Raw genomic sequence first — 19,942 nt, 5'->3', positions numbered from 1 at the left:
GGAGTTGCCTCTCTCTGGGTTAGCCCAGAAATGCATCCCTTCTGTTATGAGCAGTATTTAAGAACACTGGTGACAGGCCCACAGTCCCTAGGCAGGGGTCTGGGCCCCCTCACTTCAGTCTGTGCTGCAAGCCTTGCTCCTGCCTCCTGATAGCATCAGTTCAATGCAGCTAACATACCACAGAATCTCTATCCAGGGCCTTTTCTGGGGCCCTTCTCTTTTTGCAGAGTTTCCAACCCTTCTGTCACTGAGTTTGGCCTTCTCCCCTGCTGGAAAGTTCACCAGGATAAGAGCCATCCTTTTTGCATGATGAAGTCCTGGTGAGCCCTGCAGAGCACTTTTTGCTGTTTCAGTGAAGGTATCTCCCCTTCCTAACAGGAGGGGAAGATTCACATGGAGGGGATCTCTTTTGGTACTACTGTTTTCATACTATATAGGCAACAAAAACAAACTGTCAGGTCTCACGCTGGCAAAATCCTCTCTAGCTTCAATATACATGGAGAACTGAGGCCTATGTTCTTTGTTTTCTTCACCCACACCTGAGTGTGTGTTGCTTTTCTGCCTAACCACTTAAATAATTAATGAAGACTGAACTTTTGCCTATTAAACAAACTTGTTTTTCCTTCCCTATAAATTCATCCACCCTTGCAAAGTACTTCAGCTTTGCAATGGGCTGTACCTTCCCTTACTCCTGGCTCTTTGAAGATTTTGCTCTTTGTTCAGCGAAGTTCTCAGTTCCAGGAACATGTACCACATTACCTAAATCATCCCAGTGTTTATTTTACCCTGACGTTGTTAATGAGGCGTAGCTATGTTATAGCGTTTAAAATCTTTGTAGTATCTTAAACATATTGTATCTTAAAATATCCCCTTCAGGTATAGAAGTATTATCCAAATCACATAAATGGAGAAGTAAAAACAAATGTTTCGGGATTTGCCTAAGGCCATGCAATAAGTCAATGTCAGAGCCAAGAGTCAAACCCACCTATTTGTGGTGAGTCATCCCATGCTGGCATGATTTTGTGTATTACTACTATGGAAAACAGCCTGTTCATTGAGTGCAGTACTTGTCTCAGTCATTTCACGAACTGACTTTAGCAGTTGCCTTCCCTTTAATAACAACTTTCCCAGAAATGCTTGTGCTAGCCTAACTCCATATATTTCCTACATATCTACACAGGGAGTAAAAAGTAGCATATGGAACACAGCTTGAATTGTTGTGTTGTGTTTTATTTTTTTATTTCTCTTGGAATTTGTTTGTGTGTGTGTGTGTTTGTTTTTCCTCAAGAAGGCTGGAAATGAAAAAGAAATAGAGCGGACTCTGTTTCTAATGTGCTGGGAAGATTTCCTATGCTTGCCCTTGAAATTTAAAAGTATCTGGACAGCCGTTTACCTTATGGGGTTGAATAGTAGTTCCAGCTCCATTATTTTCCTTTATTTTTTAAGGGTTCACCAAGGCTCTTATGGAAGGAGGTGTGTTTGTGTACATGCATGCAAAGGGGAGAGAAACATAGAGGCAGCAAATATGTTTGAGAGCATTTTTGCTGAGAGTAGGTAATCCAAAAAGTGATGAAATAATAAAGTGACAAGACCTGGCCTGAACATCTAGAACTTTGATGGTGTTTGGCAGGGAAAATTAGACCAATTAAAGGGTGCCTCTGGGAAGCTTTACCTTACATGACCAGAACTTCTACACAACATCTTGGTGCACTTGGCACTTTTACAGGGATAACATTCATGTGAATATGAATGCTTTTGCCATTCATATGTTAGTCATCTGTGGGATTTTACCCTGCACATGGTATGGGTGCATTTCTGCATTGCTTTTTGTTTTATCCTAGCAATTTTCTCTTCATCATTACACTAGCCATTTTCACATTAGTGTATATGGATCTTAAGTGTTTCCCTTCACCAGCAGCCTGATGATTATACAGTAACACTTGCAAAAAAAAACAAAAGTGGTACGTCTTTTAAACAGAGTCAAAGGCACAGAAGAGCACTTTTGGATTGCACTGAGATATTTTTTCTCTCTTCCTAGAAAAACAGTATGAATCTAGACAGTATCATAAAAGGACCTAGAAAGAAGAGAAATATTGTCAGATAGTACATGAATGAATCTGCCTGGAAAACAAAGCTTATAATGCTGTACTTAGGAGGGAAAGACAAAACACAATTTTTGTATGGAACAAGAGACTTCATCAAGTGATAAGACAAAGGGAAATGGCCTCAAGTTGCACCAGAGGAGGTTGAGGTTGGATATTAGGAGAAATTTCTTTACTGAAAGGGTTGTGCAGCATCGGAATAGGCTACCCAGGAAAGTGGTTAAGTCACCAGTCATCTCTGTGTATGGTTTAGAGAGAGTGGGAACTGATGTTGGTGTTTGTTTGGTTTGTTTTTGTTTTGTTTTGTTTTTTTCTTTCATGTCTCACCACCTAAACAGTTCAGGTGCAAGACACCGGTAAGATCAGAGATACTGATATATGATATGCAGTAAATAACATTTTGCCCTATTTTAATCTCATACCTTAAGAAGAAGAGTTTTTGGATGGGTTTGGCAACTATGAACTTCAGGTTGGAAACACATTTCATACTTGTGTTTGGCTGATGTGCACTTCTGTGCATGCTGCAGTCAGATGTTTTAACAAATGACTCTTGTTTTTAGGATATCATGTGAGCATTTGAACGACAGAATCATAAAAATATTTTCAATTGAATACTTTCTTATTACAAAACAGTATTCTGTACAAATGGAGATGCTGATGAACAGATCTATTTCTACTATACTTTCCATCCTTTTGAAAAATAATTCTAAAAAAGGAAATGTGAGTTCCTATACACAGTTTTTGTCTGACAGGAAAGAATACACACAGGTACTGACATGTTCTATTATTGTCTTAATTGTTAATGTTGTACATTGTTTTAGAGGCCATCATTCCAAACCTGAATTATTAGAAAAGAATATTTTTCAGTAGCATTTCATGGAGAGAAAAACTGAAAGAATTGATGAGGAGGGTGCATAGAGTTTTATCTCAAGAGAATCTGAAAATCTAAAAACTTTCAAAACCATATTTAATTAAAGAATATTTTAGAAGAATCTACAAGTATCTGAAACTTTGATTTCTCAAAGGTTTAAAAAGTAACAGTTTGGTGTCAAGGTGACAAAATTATGTTGAATTAGAGAACCTCATAGTTTATAGTTCCTAAAACTCAACCCAAAATGTACTTTAACAGTGAGATTGTTTCAAATATGATTTTTTTTTAAATGAAGAACCTGTATGGATTGTATCACCTTAAGAAAGGAAGTAGATGGCTAGAATGAAGTATATTAAAGATGGTGAATGTACTATTCCTCATCTTTACACATTGACCTTGTTTCTGTGTTCAGAAACCATACATAGAGTTGTCGAGTTGGTCAATAAACTAATCCAGCCATCAATAAAGCACACCTTCTTGTTTATTAATATGTGATTAAAAATGTATATGATAAAAAGATATTGACTGAGCAGAGTTTGGGTGACAAGAACAATTATAGCTTCAAGCCTAATCACTACATGAGCTGTTTAACCCAGTGAAAGTCAATAGCCCATTTCTGAACAATTACACTTTTTGTTTTAAATAAAGTGTTTGGATTTTGCTAGTGCTCTCATTTTCTCTTCATGGTTTAGGTATGTACACAGAAGGAGAAAACAAAAAAACACACAATAAATTGCCTGGGATAATACAGCTTTATGGTCCTGGTATGATAAAGTTGTAAATATGTAGCAAATAGAATTTGTTTCAATTATAAATTTCTACACACAGATATATTAACACATGTATATCTCTTTTTTCAATTGTATTACTAGTTGCACGGGTCTTAGTCATATTTCTACTATGTCTAATTTATTAGACATATTTCTACAATTTCTTAGTCATATTTCTACAAAGTCTAATTTATTTATTTACTCTTTATAATTTATATATAAATATAATATTCATATAATTTAGTTATATATTTTTCTCATTATTTTAAGCTAACGTCACCATTTTACTGCATTCTAAGTCTGAGTCTAAGTGCTCCATCTTCATTTCATTAAAGTAGTTTCATAAATCTAACATGAAATTTCAAATGGAAGCCATTTAATTCTTCCTTGAGCTATTCTTAACTTTTGCAAATTTTTCAGACAGCAAAATGTGCTTTCACTCCAAAGGAACAATATAGCTTATATGCTGGTAACAACGCAGAGAAGTTTGAACTGGGTGCATTTTAAACACCAGTAGTTTCCTATACAGTGGCTATTCTGGAGCAACTGGGACTGGTGAGTGGTCAGACATTCCCAAACAAGAGCACAGGGTCAGTGGCTTGTCCCCACATTGTTCAAAATCAGCTGTGGGCCCTAAGCAAGCTGCATTAAGTATCTGGGCTATCCATAAGCAGAAGATTTAGCCTTTTTAGCACTGGTTTATCTTGTCAACATTCAAGATCCAATGAAATTAATAGTACTCTCAGAGGCATTTGCACGTTCTAAGTCTTGAAGTGTAAGATCAGAAAGTTCCATATCTATTCCATAAGTATCATGTTCATTCAACAGTAATAGTGAGTAGCATCTCCACAGATATTTTTCCTACCTACTGATCATGTCATCTTCTCAATTCCTTTGCTGAATAAAATGACAAAGAGTTCAGAAACATAATGTTTTCCATTAATGCTAATACAATTCTAACATTTATTATTCTAAAATGCATTTGGTGTAGGTGAATGTAAAATTCACCTTGTCAATTGTTGGTATTTGAAGTTATTGTTTAATATGGAAGAGCAAATGAGCAGAAGGAGAAACCTGCCATTGTGCTTACACAGCCTTAAAAGTCTAGGCTTCTTTGAAATTGATGCTGACACTATAAACATGCTTTTCTGAGGAACTTCATATTAATATGACATATTAATGTCCTGATCCAACATTAAGTAAAAGTCAATAAGCTTTTCCCCTGACTGAAGCAAGAGGCACCATTTGAATCTTAGAAATCAGAGTAAGTCTACCAGGAGATAATTTCCACTTCCTTATGGTGTAGTTCCAGCATTTTTCCTGGGTGTCTGATTCTGGCCAGTACCATCCAAACCATGGTACACTAGCGAAGGTGGACCATTTTTATGGTCCAGCATGGTATTTCCTATTCAACAAGAAGAGATTTCTTTTTGGCAGGGGCGAAAAGATAGAGTGATTTGTGAAGGAAAATGGTCAGCCTTGATTCATTTTGGATGTTGGTGTCCAAAGCAAAGAGAATGCTTATCCAGCAAATAAATTGTTTCTATTAAAATAAATGAATGAAACTAATAAATAAACAAACTCTTTAAATAAATGGCACAGTCAGTACCTCAGACGTACAGGTGAGGAATCAACAGCTGTTAGTAAAGAGATTGCTCCAAATGACAAGTCAGGTCATCTAAGATACGAGACTTGCTCCAGGTTCTCATTAGGAGAAGACAACTCTGTAGCTAAGGAGTGGAGGTCGGGGAAGCCAGCCCTGGCAACCTAAACACCTGAAGAGCTTATGGGATGTAACATCTCCACACAAGGTGCCAAGCACAGTATGAAAGGTCTGAATCTCTTTTTGTCTATGGCACAGACATGATTGAGTGATTGCCAATAGGTTCTAATCTGAAGAAAAAGCAGGGTTTGATATCTTCCTGTCTCAAGATAAATAATAGTTTCTAAATAAAGGTTGGGGAAGATATAAATACGCAGGCAATAAGTTATTCCTGAAGAAAGAGAGGTTCCTTAGCACTTTCAGGTTATAGGTGTATCTCTCCCACCAAAAAAGACTATTACTAAACAGAAAAAAAAAAAAAAAAAAAAAAAAAAAGTCTTTGGGGTAAATTTATTGAGCTAAAAATCTATTTTTCTGTGTTTAAATTTATTTGTCTGCTTAACTTCAAACTGACTCTGACTGCAGCATTGCTAATAGTATGCTTTGTTCCAGCCCATTACTTGATTCACTCATATGTTTAAAAATATTAGTACATTTAAGAATGTTGGTACATTTATGGCTCTAGTTAAACACATATACTATAGGTCTTTACTCTTCCACTAAATAAAACAAGAGTTTAATTCATTTTAGATTTTTTTTTTTTAAATACTCCCCCTCAGCACAACTCTAGCATGAAGTTTACAGTTCTCAGTATTTAGGGAAAGTTTACCTGCATTTTCATGAAATGAATAGCAAAGGTATGTTAATATATTAGTAAGGCATATTGAAATAAGTGTGTAGTTATTGAGAAAAAACATACTTTTCAGGTTCTCATAACATAATAGTAAATCATTAACATAGGGCAGTGTTGACGATTTGTGTAGTGGCTGGGAAGTAACTACTATTTTTATTCATCTCAGCACCATTATTTATGAGACTGTTTCATCTTCAGCCTCATCCATGTATATGTACGATCCTCATCTCCATATGTACTTCTACATATTTTCCCTTCTTCATCATCACCTCATTTTGTCCAAGCAGAAGATGGAGGCTTACTGAGCTTTCTACTTGCTGTTGTCCTGGCCCATATATGCTGTATAAGATAGGACATTGATATGTCTACCACACTGAAAGTGTGCAGTGACTGCTTTTACAGTAGTTTCCATTTGACAGCAAGCATTCAAGTATTTGCAGTTTTCAAAATTTCAAGAATTTCCACTTTTTTGTTGTCAGAACATTCTGTCATGGATACTTAGTTTAAATGCAATTCTAATATTTGGAGGGAGAGCTAAACTTAGTAAGTCACACATTTTAGCTGCCAGATCTAAAGCACGTTCTACTTCTCTGCTGAAGTGTCACAACTAAACCTGTATATGCTTCTCATTCACATAAATGTGGACTAACTGCAACCAGAAAAAAAATATATATATATGGAAAATCCTCACCCCATGAAAGTAGTTTAAACACTGTAGCTCTTCATGACAGTTTGAACTCAGTGAGAGACAGGCACTCTGCCTTTAAGGAGGTCGCCCCTTGCTTGTGAAATTTAGACTGGGTGCCTAATTACCATTTCTGCCTTTGCAAGCCTTCATGAGTGAACTACTGAGACCATACAGCAAGTCCAGACTATCTTAATCATCTTAAATTTACTTCCTCAGACAGCTCTGCCTTTCACCTTCTCTCTGGTGGTGATACGGGTGAGCGAGTGGGGAGTTTTGTAACGCCGAGTGTGACAAAGATGGACCAGCCACTGCTGGTGGGAAGAGGCATCCTCATAGCCAGAAAATTAGAGTCATCTTTTATTTCACTCCTCTCTCTCTAAATTTATGCTGGGAGGGTCCAAGGCAATTATATCATCAGTATATTTATGAATAAAACCTTTGCCTTTGCACATGTACCTATGAAATATTGCAATGCTATTGCAATGAGCGTTAACCTTATACTCAAATGATTTACCATGACCCCTACTGTTGTTTTGGCGCCTTCCAAGATACATGGAGATACAGTCAAATTACTGTACATCAAAGTGGGTACATAGTTTTACATAGTGATCTTTCCATTCATGATTGAGATACAGTCACCTCAGGGGTGGGATGGTACAGGATTATCATCACAAGCAATAGTAAAGCTTTATTGACAAGGATATCAGATCTTTGACTTGGTCAGATACACTGACAAGAATAGCTTTTTTTTCTTTCTCTTTTCTCTCTCTTTTTTATTTTTTTTTTGTTTGTTTTGTTTTGTTTTGTTTTTATTATTATTGGCCATTGTGAGGGGAATTTAGCTCTGCAAAGAGACTGATAATGTAGGGTATACAAACACAGAAGTTAATATACTGTATCAATATGACTCATACTATGCCTGGAAGTTGTTTTTTGTTAAGTTGTTGTGTTTTTATTAATGTTGTTCAATGGAGGTGCAGATGTCACACTATGAGCTTCTGTCTGTGATACACAAACACTTGCTGTTATCTGGGTCAAAATCAGTTCCTCAGCAGCAGATGGCCATCCTTGCATTGCATAACTGAGACCGCACTAGTTGTTCTGTCTTGCATATGGGTATAAAAATGATGGACTTTGAAGCTTATATTGCTTCGTTACTAAATACAAGTGCAACATCTACTAACAATGATAAAAAAAAAAAAAAAAAAAAAAAAAAAAAAAAAAAAAAAGATCTAGGCTCTGTTCCATAGCTGGTCAGTCTTGTTTTGCTTGGTCTTGAAATGAGCTGTCACTTTTATGCATTATGTACTTCACATATTTGATGTCTCTAGAAAGCATTAAGCAATTTACTCTATAGCGTTTCAATCAAGTCTGTAGTTTGCTAGAGAAGCAGAGAGTTAGGTTGTGGTGGTAAAAGTGATGTTGAAGAAGTCCTTACTCAGAGGAAATAGCACTTTATTTGTTACGAGTTACTACTCAAAATAATGATGGCTGCTGATTGCATCAGGACTCCTGAAGCTATCTTTATACACTGCTGTCATACAGTCTCTGCATTACTAAGAACTGGATCCGTTTTCTTGTTTTACATTTGCATGTATTTATCCAGTTTGTTCAAGTTATTACAGGTACAATTTTACAATGCCATCATGATTATTTCTGGGCATAAAAACTGATGCTGAACTGCAGCTTTATTCTAAATGAGGATCTGCTGTGAAGCAAAGTAGGAGTAGCAAATTATTGTCTCACTTACTGTCTTGGATCAGTGGATGAATTTTAATCCATGGCTAAGCAGACAGTTAATTTGGCTGTTTCGGTGACTGCAGCGACTGCTTGACTCTAGGCCAAGGATCCTCAGACTGAGGTCAGGACCACATGCCTGGTGATTGCACTTCCTAGCTTTATGAGTGCAAGGAGAGTGATTCTGGAACCTCACGGTGCTGTAATAGAGAAAACACAATTCTGAAAGTTTGAGTCATTTGGACTGTGCAAATCCAGCCCTCTGTAGAGCAAACTACATTGTTAATGGCTCATCCACTCACTTGAAATCATGTGAAGATTTTAGTCCCGTTTCCAGTGGATAGCTGCCAGTGTTACCAAATAAATAAGCAATTAAATATGTGCTAATTGAGCAAAACAAGGCAGAGAGTAGTTGAACTTTCCAGTTCAATCACTCTTTTACTATTATGCTTAACTTTGGTAAGACAAAAAAGTTACTTGTGTTGAACCTGATCAGCAGATGAGCTGAAATAATAAAATTATCAATCTGCTACCTTTCTGAAGCAGAAGACTCCCCAAAAAGTAAAATAAAAATAAATAAATAAATAACATTTATTAAGATAAGTGAGATATCACTAATAACCCTTAAATTTACCAGGGGTCTGAATGAAGTGAAAAAAATAAATAAAATAAAAATAAAATAAAATTTATAAGGAATCAAAAATCAATGAACAGATATAAAAACCTATACTTCAAAGGAAATGACAGCTATATATTAGATAGGGAATAAGTCTTGCATAGTGAAATAATATTTTATACATACAAACAATCAAACTAAAAGAGCATTACAGACTTGGTAAACATTTAAAAACAGTACAAAATAGTAGAAAAAGACTGAATGAACGCTGATCACACTGCTCAGTACCAATCCCTTGCATGGATGTTTTACAATTTAGCCTTTAGTTACGCTGTTATTTACCAGCAGATGATCAAGAATTTTCCAGGAAACAGTTTTCCTCAAAATTCAGACTATGTCATAGCAAAAATGTTAGTTCAGAAGGAGATTGTGTGGTAACTAAAAGGCAAGTTGCTAGGACATATGTCTGAAATGGAAGTGTCCCAGATAAATGGGCTGTCACTGGTAGGGACATGGGTTAGCACCTTATTTACATGTTCTCAGACATCCTAAACTTCTTCTTCTTCTTCTTCTTTTTTTTCCTCCCTCTCCATCTATCTTTTCGTGAATAACTTTAAAAAAAAAAAAAAAAAAAAAAAAGTTTCTTCCATTCATGTTAAACAGTAAAAGAATGCAATTCAAGAGGGCAGTAGGACTTTTCTGCTTGATTTTTTTCACAGGCAACCCTTTGTCATTCAAGGTAGTACGTGGAGCAAGGCTTTCTTCAGCAGTTAGTTCCTACTGTTAAGTTTACCTGTGTGGGACTTTGTAGGGGCACACAACTTAAATTCCAGTCTGAACCCAACACTTATTTTTCTGCTGTTCCTCTCCCCACCATAGGATAGTACAGTGTGTTTAGCAAACATCTTTTACAACCTGAAATGGAAGCCATGAGATAATTGTATCCTTCTAATAAATCTGTGCTCCAAACAAATTAGATTAAAGTCAGAAGTGCCCACTAATTTAGAGTATCCAATTAGAGATGCCAATTGCTAGTTTTTTCAGCCCATTTGGCATTCTGCATCCCTTGGCACAGTTAATGTACAATCCCATGGACTTTGTCTAAAACAGTGAGGGATTTGCTTGAGCAAATCAGACCCCAAAATTTGATGATGGGCCCTCATAATATGAAAATCTCACCTTATCGTTACATTTTGAGGTGACTTTCCCCACATTACGGAAGCTTTGAGGTGAAATGGGAATGGATGCAAACTCATTTAGCCAAATTCAGCTATCACATTGCCATGAGGCCTTGCTTTCTCTTCTTGTAACAGTCTGCCTTCTCTGTGAACAGCATCCAATTTTGTGATGAACTAGACAGACATCTAGTGAATAAAAACTACAAAGTTGTGACTCGCCCCCAGAGGAAGTGTATCTTGCAGGGCTCCATTTGTGTGTTAGGAAATTGGTGGAATAAACTCTTGTGTGGTCTTGTGCAGAGAAAGTGAATAAAGGTGCTCTGAAACCCTCGGGTTAGTCACTGCCTTAACACCTGAGTGCCTCACATTACAGCTAGTGATGAACATGTAACGTGTTCCACTAGCTTGGTTGTCACTCACAGACACACACAAAAATCATTTAAAAATATTTTGAATAGGCTCAGAAATACTTCTCTTGAAGGTCATTTAATTCTTTCCAGCATCAGAAAACAGCTTCTATTCAAAATAACAAGCATTAATGCTGAACTGAGGAGTTGAAATGCATCAGCTAATAACACCGAAATAAAACATTTTGACTTTCACGATTTTACTATGTTTCAAATAAAATTCAGCCCAGCTATTCTGGACATCCTGTAATTACGTATCCTTGCTCTTGGCTGACAACATTAGATGGTTTTGTTATCCTTGCCCTGCCAGTCCCTTTTCTCCCCTCCAGGCTCCTCAACCGAACGCTTTCTCTCTGCTTTTTCCACGCAACCTCTGTGTCTCCTTACCTAATCAGTCCCAGGCTCCTGCCTCCAAACACCAGTCCCGCTTTTTCTCTCTGGGCTGCTTGGCTGCCTCTGTTGCCTGCTCTCTCACAGGGTGGATTTTTCTCCCTGTCGTATTCACGCAGAGACCTTTCTTCTTGATGCAACCTTCAAATCATTTGGAGCTTAGAGGAGATAGGATTCCTACCTCTCAGATCCTGTGCCAAAGCTCGGGCTCACAGGGAAAATTTGGAGGTGGGGATTAATGTGGAAATCTAGCTTTACCACAGTACCCTTAAGCTTCTGTCCTCAGTTAGGACCAATCTTTAACAATTTATACTATCAGAAAAAAAATATATAAAAGAAACCGTGACTGAGAGTGTGCTCATTAAAAAAAAAAAAAAAAGTATATATATTTGCAAGTTAGCCATATTTGGATAATTTTCTGAGAGAGGGAAAGGAGCTTTTTAAATGAAAAAGGTCACATTTTGAGTCTGTGCTTCAAAGCCTGAGGGCAGTAGAGCATTTCAAAGGAAAAAGTTTCCATTTTTTTAGTATGAGCAAAACTGTTTATTTTTCCATAACCTTGTTCTTGGAAATGGACAAATTGTTTTGGCAGGTATTTTCAAAATAATCATCCTGGTACAGACAGTCAGCATATCAGTTTTCAGTCTAAGTGATGATGTTTTTTCTAAAGCTACATGCAACAGAAAATATGGTCGGTACTGGGAAACGTTAGCCAAGCACAACACGAGGAATGGCAGTGCATCCACCTCCGACTATTGTCACAGATTATGTCCTCTGAGGCTTTCTGACTTTTTTTTCACACAGTAATTGCCTCGTGGAAAGGCAATAGGGTCAGTGGCTATTACTTTCCTATTTTACAGGCAGAGAAACTAAAACAGGAGGAAAGGAGGAAAAAAAAATCAGGGGTAGGATCCAAAACTCCTGGCCTGATTCTGCATCCCCCATTTTGGCACCACTGCTGCCGCCTCTGAGGTGTGCTGCCAGTGCGGTGTGCCTCTGCTCTGCAGGGTTACTGGGAGCCTTCAGGTGACACAGATTCATGCATCAGAGAGAACATCCCTTCGGTGTTGTCTAACCCTCTGAGACTGTGACTGGAGGTCTTGGGGGGCTTTAGGAGAGGGCAGAGCAGGCATAAGGGAGACCAGCATGTAACAGATTCATTCAGCTAAGAACAAGCCCCCCTCCCGCACTCAGCCCTGCAGCTTGCAGGAATGTGCCTGTATGGTGTAAAATGAAAGAGTTCACATACCGAGCTGATTTCTGAGGGGCCTGATGCAGTTTGGCAGCAAGGCCCTGTGGCAGAGGAGGCTGGAGATGTCGGGCTGTAGTAGGGTGCTGCCGAGGCCAAGCAGCTCACCCGCATGGCGAGCTGTGTCCCAGGCACTGCCTTTCTGGGTGCTCCATGTGCCCTGCCCAGGGCAAGCACCCACAAAGGCACGAGGCAGGGGAGCTGCATGAAAGCTTAGGCCACTGTCTGACTTGCTCCAGAGGGTAAGAAATGCAGTTACGTGTTAACAGCCCATGCAGACATGCAGACTGAGAGCCTCTGCTAAAAAACACCTCAAGAGCAGAAACCAACTCCTTAGCTTAACCTGCAGTCCTCTTCAGATAGAGAAGGGTGTAAAAAAAAAAAAAAAAAAAAAAAAAAAAAAAAGGGAACTGCCAAATCAAACTGCTGACTCCTTTTTTCTTATCAAAACACCGCAGCATACATCTTAACAGCCCGAAGTAAATCAAACGCAGGACCAGCTGGAACTGGGCAGCTCTTGACTCTCCCTTTATATCAGGTGTGTGCCGCACTTCTCTGGCAGATTAATTTATGATCTCAAGTAACTGAGAACCCCTAAAACTTTCAGCCTGGCTGCTGGGACGAGGCTGAAGGTTTTCTTTGGAAAACATCACCGCTAGGAAAAGTTGGAGGCCTTCCCGCTTGACAGAGATATTCCCCTGCTGATGGCAGTGACTTTGTGTCCTGTATATATCTTTTATTTTTAAACTCGCCCACGATATAAATACGGGGTGAAAATCAAAGGCACGGCCACAGCCTGGATGTGTGCAGCTGAGTGACTGTCAGTCCCCTTTGGCATTTGGAGCTTCTTGGGGGGAGGGGGGGGGCTTGGAAGCATTTGTAGAAATGCAGCCCTAAGGAGACCTTTCAGCTAGAAAAAGTAAAGGAAGGTCCAGGAAAGCGTGTTCAGGGAAGGGAGAGCAGATCGCCTGCCATCAGCTGCAGCTTGGCGGAGAGCGTGCCCGTGTGTGCGATCAATATAATCTATTGCGAAAGAAAGCCTCAGTGTTTCTGCGGGGGGGAAAGAGATTTAGAAAGAAGCTCTTTAATTATTACCTGCAGAGGAGTTAGACTTTAACTCCGCAGTAACATACTCCAATCTCTCTGCTTGGGGGTTGGCGTGTGGGGCAAGCATCTAACCTGCCTGAAACCTGGGCTGGAATGCAAGAAGAAAAATAAGGGGGAAAAAAATAAAAAAGGACAAATATAAAGGACTAGTGAGGCAAGAGTGCAGAGGATAGCCACCCGCATGGGGCTGTTTTGACCTCCCTGCACAGAACCCCCCCTACCCCCCCCCCCTACCCCCGAGGCCCCCAAACGCCCCGCACCTTGCTGAGCATCCCTGGCCTCTCCGCGCAGCCCCCGCGGGGGGCGGCGGCCCCGGGCTGATCGAACACTCTCCTTCGGGAGAGCACCCCCCAAAAAATTAGTATGAAAAATAGAAAGGGAGAGCCCTAGGGCAGGCGGGCTTCCAGGCACGCCGATCCCGAAATCGAGCAAGGCTCTTGGTGCACAAGTAACATTTTTTTCAAGGAGTTCGCTTCTCTGGCAGGTCAATGTGTTAATTAAAAGTTGGTCCGGATCGGTCACTTAGAGCCCCAGATGTGCGATTAACACATAAAGGGACACCCCTCCCCCCCCCTTTATTTTTATTTTTTGAAGATATCAGAATTTAAAAACTCAATAGAAACCCCATTTGCTCCCTACTATTAACCAGCGGCCGCACAGAAAAATCATTAGAGCCATAATTAAATGCGGGTCTGGTTTTGAAGAGCGCCCGGCAAAATAGCCCCAAAATATTATGTAGTAATTTGATTTTTTTCTTCCTTTGGCACTACAGGTGCTGGCTGTGTTTTCCCCTCATTTCCCACCCCATGTATATTAAACAGCGGGAGAACATCGCTCCATTGTTGGGCATGACCCGAGATTTCGCCGGCGTGTTTTGCTCCTCGGTGTAAAATTGCAAAGTGGGTCTCCGCGTAAAACTCGCTAGATTGCTTTTGATAATTACCTCGTGGTCTAAACTTTTTCACATCCCGGTTCTTAAAGAAAAAAAAAAAAAAAAAAGGAAAGCTGAGCTCTCAGCGTGCTGCCATTCCTGTATGGCTCAGGCCGGGCTCTCGGCCGCTCTTAGGGGAACTTCAGCAGCGAGTGCGGTGTTTCTGGAGGCGCCCTGCCCGCATGCAGCCGCGGAACCCCCCCGGACCCTCCCCAACTCCCCCGATCCCCCCCCGGCTCCCTGTAACGCGTCCCGTTGGGCGCCGCGGAGCTGGTGCTTGGCAGCCGGGAGGGGAATCTGTCAGATCTGAGCGCAGGACAAAATAACTCCCGGCGTTATTTACGGCGGGGGAGGGGGGGGAAATAAATAAATAAAAGATGCGGGAGGCTGCCCTCCTCTCGTCCCCAAGGTTTTATTCTTTCCCTCCGCAACATTGTCCCCGCGCCCGGTTTAAGCCCCATCGCGGCTTTGCTCGGCCTCGCCAGGCAGCGGCCGCGGGGGGGGTGCGGGATGGTGCGGAGCGCTGCGGGGTGATGCGGGGTGATGCAGGATGGTGCGGAGCCCACGCACAGCGGGGAGGCCCCGGGTGCGCCGCTCTCCGCCTGCCCGCTTCTGGCTGTTTCTCGCAGCGCGTTGTTTTTATTTTTTTTATTTATTTTTATTTATTTTTTTTCCCCTTTTTTTCCCCTGCCCGGTAGGCTGCGGCAGGTGAATGATGAGCCCCCCGGCTCCCGGTTTATGAGCCGTGAGATTGGAACCGCGCGGGGACAGCCTCGGCGAGGCGACGCGAGGGGCGCCGCGGGGGGGGCGCGCCCCCACGCGTGTCCCCGGCCGCCTGCCCCACGCCGCGCGGGTGCCCCCCGCCGCCTGCTGCGCGCCCCCGCCGCGGTCTGGGCTGCGCGCCCCCCAGTCCCCCCAGCCCATCCCACCCACCCGTGGGGCGTCCCGCGTGGGAGTCGTGCCGCAGCGAGGGGACCGGGGCCCGTCCCCGAAGGGTCAGAGCAGAGTCTGCCCTCGGAGCCCGGGGGCTGCACCCCCTCCAAAAAAAAAAACAAACAAAAACCAACACCCCAAACCCGGCTCTGTCCCGGCCAGGCGCCCACGCGTGGCGTGGCGTGGGGCGGCCGCGGGGGTAACCCCCAGGCGGAGTGTTTTCGGGGCTTTTTCGCGAGTGGCTGCCTCGCTCCGTAACTAACCCAAAGCTCCAGGCTAACGCTTCGCCCCTCTCTCCTTTCCTCCCTCCCTAATCCTCCCCCACCCCAATAATCCCAATCTGCCTCTTTCCTATTCCTCCCCCGCCCTTGCTTTTAAAGTGAAGGCGCGTTGAGGGAAAGCTGCCTGCCACCTCCCTCACTTCCACCCGACCTAGCGGGGAGCCTCTCTTCACCTCCACCACCCTAAAAAAAAAAAAAAAAAAAAAAAGCCGCAAACGCACCGTGTTTCCAACCTGGAGTTAAGGTCGGTGCTAATCCGGGTCAGCTCCTGCCCCTGTTGGAGAGGCAGGGAGGGAGCGTGTAACATATGGGTTGTAGGGGGAAAAACCAAAGCAAGCCCCCAAAATAAACAAACAAACCAGAACCTCGCGCACAATCACGGTAAAGTCAAATTCCTTCCTACACACCCACAACTTTAGCTCTGTCTGCTGCCTGGGGGGTTTTAATCTTGCAAAGAGAAAGGGGGGCTCCCTGCGCAAAATTACGCCTTCTCCTCTCATTTGTTAGCTGATTCCATCAAAAAGTTCGCTATTTATAGGCTACACACACGAACCTGGAGTAATACAAACCCTCCCGTGTTGTTCCCCTCGCAAAGTGGCCGGTCCTGAAGCATCCGAGCGGTTTGGTGCGTGCGCGAGTGAGAGAGAGACACACAGAGAGCGCTACAATCAAAAAGGGGAAAGAAGATCTCAAGCTGAGAGACTTATTAATTGCTAAGAGCCGCTCTGCCACCAGCCATGTGAGTACCTAACAACGATCACCTTTTGCACAGATGGTCAGCGATCATGCACAGACACTTTCTGTCCTTTTCTTCCTCCCTCCCCTTTCTTATTTTTTTTATTCCTGTCCAGACTCCCTCCCACCCGCCTTTTCTTTTCTTTTCTTTTTTTTTTTTCTTCCTTTTTTTTCTTTTCCTTTTAGTTTGAGTTCGCACGGCTTATTCCTCCCCACGAGGAGGAATGAAGCGTGGGGGCGAGCGCGGGGGAGAAAATGTGCCGGAGCAGAGGAAGGAAGGAAGGAGTGGTGGAGGGAGAGGAGGAGGAGGGTTTGTTAAGCGATCGCCTTGTCCCCTGAGCCCGAGCCGGCTGGGAATTAGTACCAGAAAGATAACGGAGGTTACATCCCTCCCTCTTCCTCCGCTTTTCTTTTCCGGGAGCGCTCAGCCCCCCAGACAATTACCCCGGTAGCAACGCGGCTAACGAGCTGTATTCAGCAGGACCCACTTGGGGGAATTAAAAAGGGGGAAAAATAGAAAAGAGAAAAAAAAAAAAAAAAAAAAAGGAAAAGCGAGCGAGAAGGACGCGGGGACGGGGGCTCGGCGCCTGGCGTGCGGGCAGTGGAGAGCCCCACGGGCAGGGGCAGGCGGCAGCGAGCAGCGGGCTGGGCTCGCTGTGGACCCGCTCCTGTCCCCACGCGTGGGCTCTCAGCTCCCATGGGCTCGCTGTGGCCCCGCTCCTTCCTTCCCTTCCCTTTCCCCACGCGTGGCACAGCGGGCGCAGGCGAGCCCCGCAGCAGCGTGCGCCTTTCAGAAACCGCACAGCGGGCTCGAAAGGGGGCGAGAGGGGGGGAACACAGCCTGCACCGGGCTCGGAGACCCCTCGGAAGCGGGGTACGGGGCTCGGGGTGCGGAGCGAGCCGCTGGCAGCGCGGAGAGGCGCGGTGCTGAGCCAGCCCCCAGCTCGGAGCGGGTTAGCGCAGCGTTAAATTCACGGGGCCGGGGTTACCCGGGGCATCATCACGGCGCGTGCCCGGGCTGTAACCTTTGCTCGTTTATACACAAAAGAAGAGGGAGAGCCGGAGTTGCACCTGGAAATCCAAAGAGCAGGGTGAGTATCGGTATTCGCTCCCCTCCCCGCCGTGCCTGGGAACAAAGTTCAGAGGCAGCCGGCGCGGCGCTGGGTGCGGGTCCCCGGAGCCCCCCCGGGGGCTGCAGCCGACGCGTTTCGGGCTGGCACCAGCGAAACGCCCCACAACCGCCGCTCCCTCGGCTGCAACTTGGCTGCTTTACGGAGAAAAAGTGCCTCGGATCCGGGGCTATTTATAGGTGGCAGTAAAGCCTCCCTTTCAATAAGGAGCCGCGGAAAAGAAGCGTCAGGAAACTGGCCGCGTTATTGATTCAAGGTGCCGGGTGGTCACAGCCCCGCTAGGCTCACGAAGTCCCGGCTCCTCTTGCTTGGTTCAGGCAGCGAGGAGAAGGATAGGAGCCGTGCTCTGCTGACCCCGGGGCCGGCCACAATTCAATTCCCAAGCACAGGTATAGGGCACAAGAGGGTTGGATGGAAGACTTCCCTTTTCTTTCAGACACACACATAATACAGGGCACCCGCAGGGCTGAAAGTGGGCCAGGGCTACACGGTAGGTATCAGATCACACAAAGCAGAGGAAAGAAATCCAGTTAAAAATACATTAGTTGAAATCAGAGGACAAGCTTGATTTTTTTTTTTTTTCTTTTTAAACAAAGGTGCACGTTAGAACAAGCTAGAAGCACTTTGTGCCTGACGGTATCCCCCACGCCCACTGGAAATAAGGCAAGAAGCTTGCTCTTTCTTTGCATCTTTTAAACCCTATTTTAATTAGAATTGCTAAAGTAGGACACCCCGGTGGAGGATATTTTCAAGTATCCACCTACCTTTCTGCTGTAAGCAGAATTGCTGCCTGCTAAATTGCTTCAAACGCAAAATTCTGCCCCACCCCCAACTTGTTTTGGCACCTACTCACCCTTTCCCCCCCGAAATTCCAATCGCCTATGAAAGGTGCTCCATTAAGAGGAAAAGAGAAAGCCCAACCAACCAGCAGCAATGAGCTGAGTGGACTCAGCGAGCCTGACGTTGCTCTGTACACCAGAAAAATGTTTGGACAGAGAGCGTCCCTGAAAACTAATTCATTTTTTTCTCTCTCGCTCCCTTTTTTTTTTTTTTTTTTTTTTTTTTGAAGTCCAAAATTGGGTGTATCCTAACCCTTCTCCTTTAATTTATTTGATTAAATCATAACAAAGGCAGACTCATCAGCTTCTCATATTTCCTCACATGTAACCATACGCGAAACCTTTTATATGAAAGCAAGTAATTGGCTTTAGTTAACCGAGGGCAGAGACTGGGACGAAGTTTTACGCCCGTTCCCAGAGCCGCATTTCACGTGAACGCGTGTTACAGCTGCACCCAGTGCTCCTCGGTGGCGACCCTCGGGGTCTCAACTTTGTCTCGTTCCCCACCGCCGCCCCATTTCTCCCACCCCTCTGGCGGCGAGGAAGGCTGCTCGGGTCGGGAGGTGAGGGTCGGGGGCTGGTTCAGGGAGCGCCCCCCGGTTTTACGCTCGGCACCGCTCCACGCCAATGTCCACGTCCGTGGGTGTTTCGTACCCTGCTCGCTGGTTCTTTTGCGCTCCTAATTAAGAACTAGATAAATTTCACCTGCAGGAAAGTGAAGCCGAGTTAGCTCACTTTTAGCTTAAGTGAAAAAGAAAGAAAGAAAAAAAAAAACAAACAACACTCTAAAAGTTTCTCAGGTGAAGCTCGGATTCCCTTTGGTTATTACTCAAAGGAAGAACCACGTCAATTACCTCTTTTCTTTGGAAATGCCTGCCCGAGAAAATAATGAAAATTCCCCGTGCCCGTGCGCGGGGCAGCTGCAGGTTGGCCGCTGCTGTTGCCCCGGCAGCCCAGCGAGCTGAGCGCCGCAGCCTCCCCGAGCAGCCTCTGCCTCCGCCCGCGCCTTTTGCTGCGCTCGGGAGCAAAATCCCCGTCGTCCAGGGACAAATCGCTTTCGAAGAGCAATGGGGCATTTGCAGCAAGTGCCGTATGAAAAATAAAAATAAAATACAATACAATAAAATAACCGCACACCCTGGTCAGAGGACAGGAACCTCGCAGCAACAGGTTACCAGGGGCACCTGCCACTTCTCCAGGGTGTTCGAGTGCTAAAGCCAGGGAGGGAGTTTTACAGCAGGAATCACGCTCGGGGCCGGGGAGAGAGGGGGGCATCCACCAAACCGTGCTTGGCGACACTTCAGCGAGAGTTTTAGGTTGCTTTGAGGCCAGCAGGAGCTCTGCGGCGGGGCGCTAAGGGCACCTTGCCTTGTCCTCCCTCTCGCCGCCTTCCTGGGGTCCCTCAGAGCCCCCAGAGCCGCCGCCGGGACCGTGCTGCTGTCCGGGGGTCGGCGGAGCGGTACGCCTGCTTTTTAGGGGAAGAGTTTCCGCTCTGGGGTCAGCCCGAGCCCTGCTTTCCCCT

At 44.0% G+C, this 19,942-nt stretch overlaps 1 protein-coding gene and 1 long non-coding RNA gene across 9 annotated transcripts in view; one reads left to right on the top strand and one right to left on the bottom strand.

Annotated features, from left to right (window-relative positions):
• Window positions 1-812: 812 nt before the first annotated feature.
• On the bottom strand, window positions 813-16,378 carry LOC311433392. Its single transcript, XR_014690735.1, has 5 exons — window positions 16,270-16,378; window positions 13,560-13,659; window positions 11,213-11,356; window positions 8,638-8,824; window positions 813-2,075 (listed from the first exon to the last, which is right to left on the bottom strand). It is a non-coding gene; the product is annotated as an uncharacterized lncRNA (long non-coding RNA).
• The window catches only part of ESRRG (estrogen related receptor gamma), a 404,916-nt gene continuing 401,250 nt past the window's right edge, over window positions 16,277-19,942 (top strand). For 2 of the 8 annotated variants that reach the window (XM_084512433.1, XM_084512449.1), the window contains exons 1-2: window positions 17,488-17,542; window positions 18,178-18,244. Coding sequence is in view for 1 of the 8 variants with exons in the window: in XM_084512426.1 (XP_084368552.1) it covers window positions 16,454-16,455 (2 nt within the window). In the remaining 7 variants the exon portion in view is untranslated. Of the gene's footprint in view, window positions 16,456-17,447; window positions 17,543-18,177; window positions 18,245-19,942 lie in introns of those variants that run through there. The other 6 variants (XM_084512426.1, XM_084512445.1, XM_084512429.1 and 3 more) reach the window with 5 other exon arrangements.

The sequence above is a fragment of the Aythya ferina genome (assembly GCF_964211825.1).
Source record: "Aythya ferina genome assembly, chromosome: 3".
Lineage (NCBI taxonomy): Eukaryota > Metazoa > Chordata > Aves > Anseriformes > Anatidae > Aythya > Aythya ferina.
Note: the sequence above shows the minus strand (reverse complement) of the source record. Positions and strands in the feature narration are given on the sequence as shown.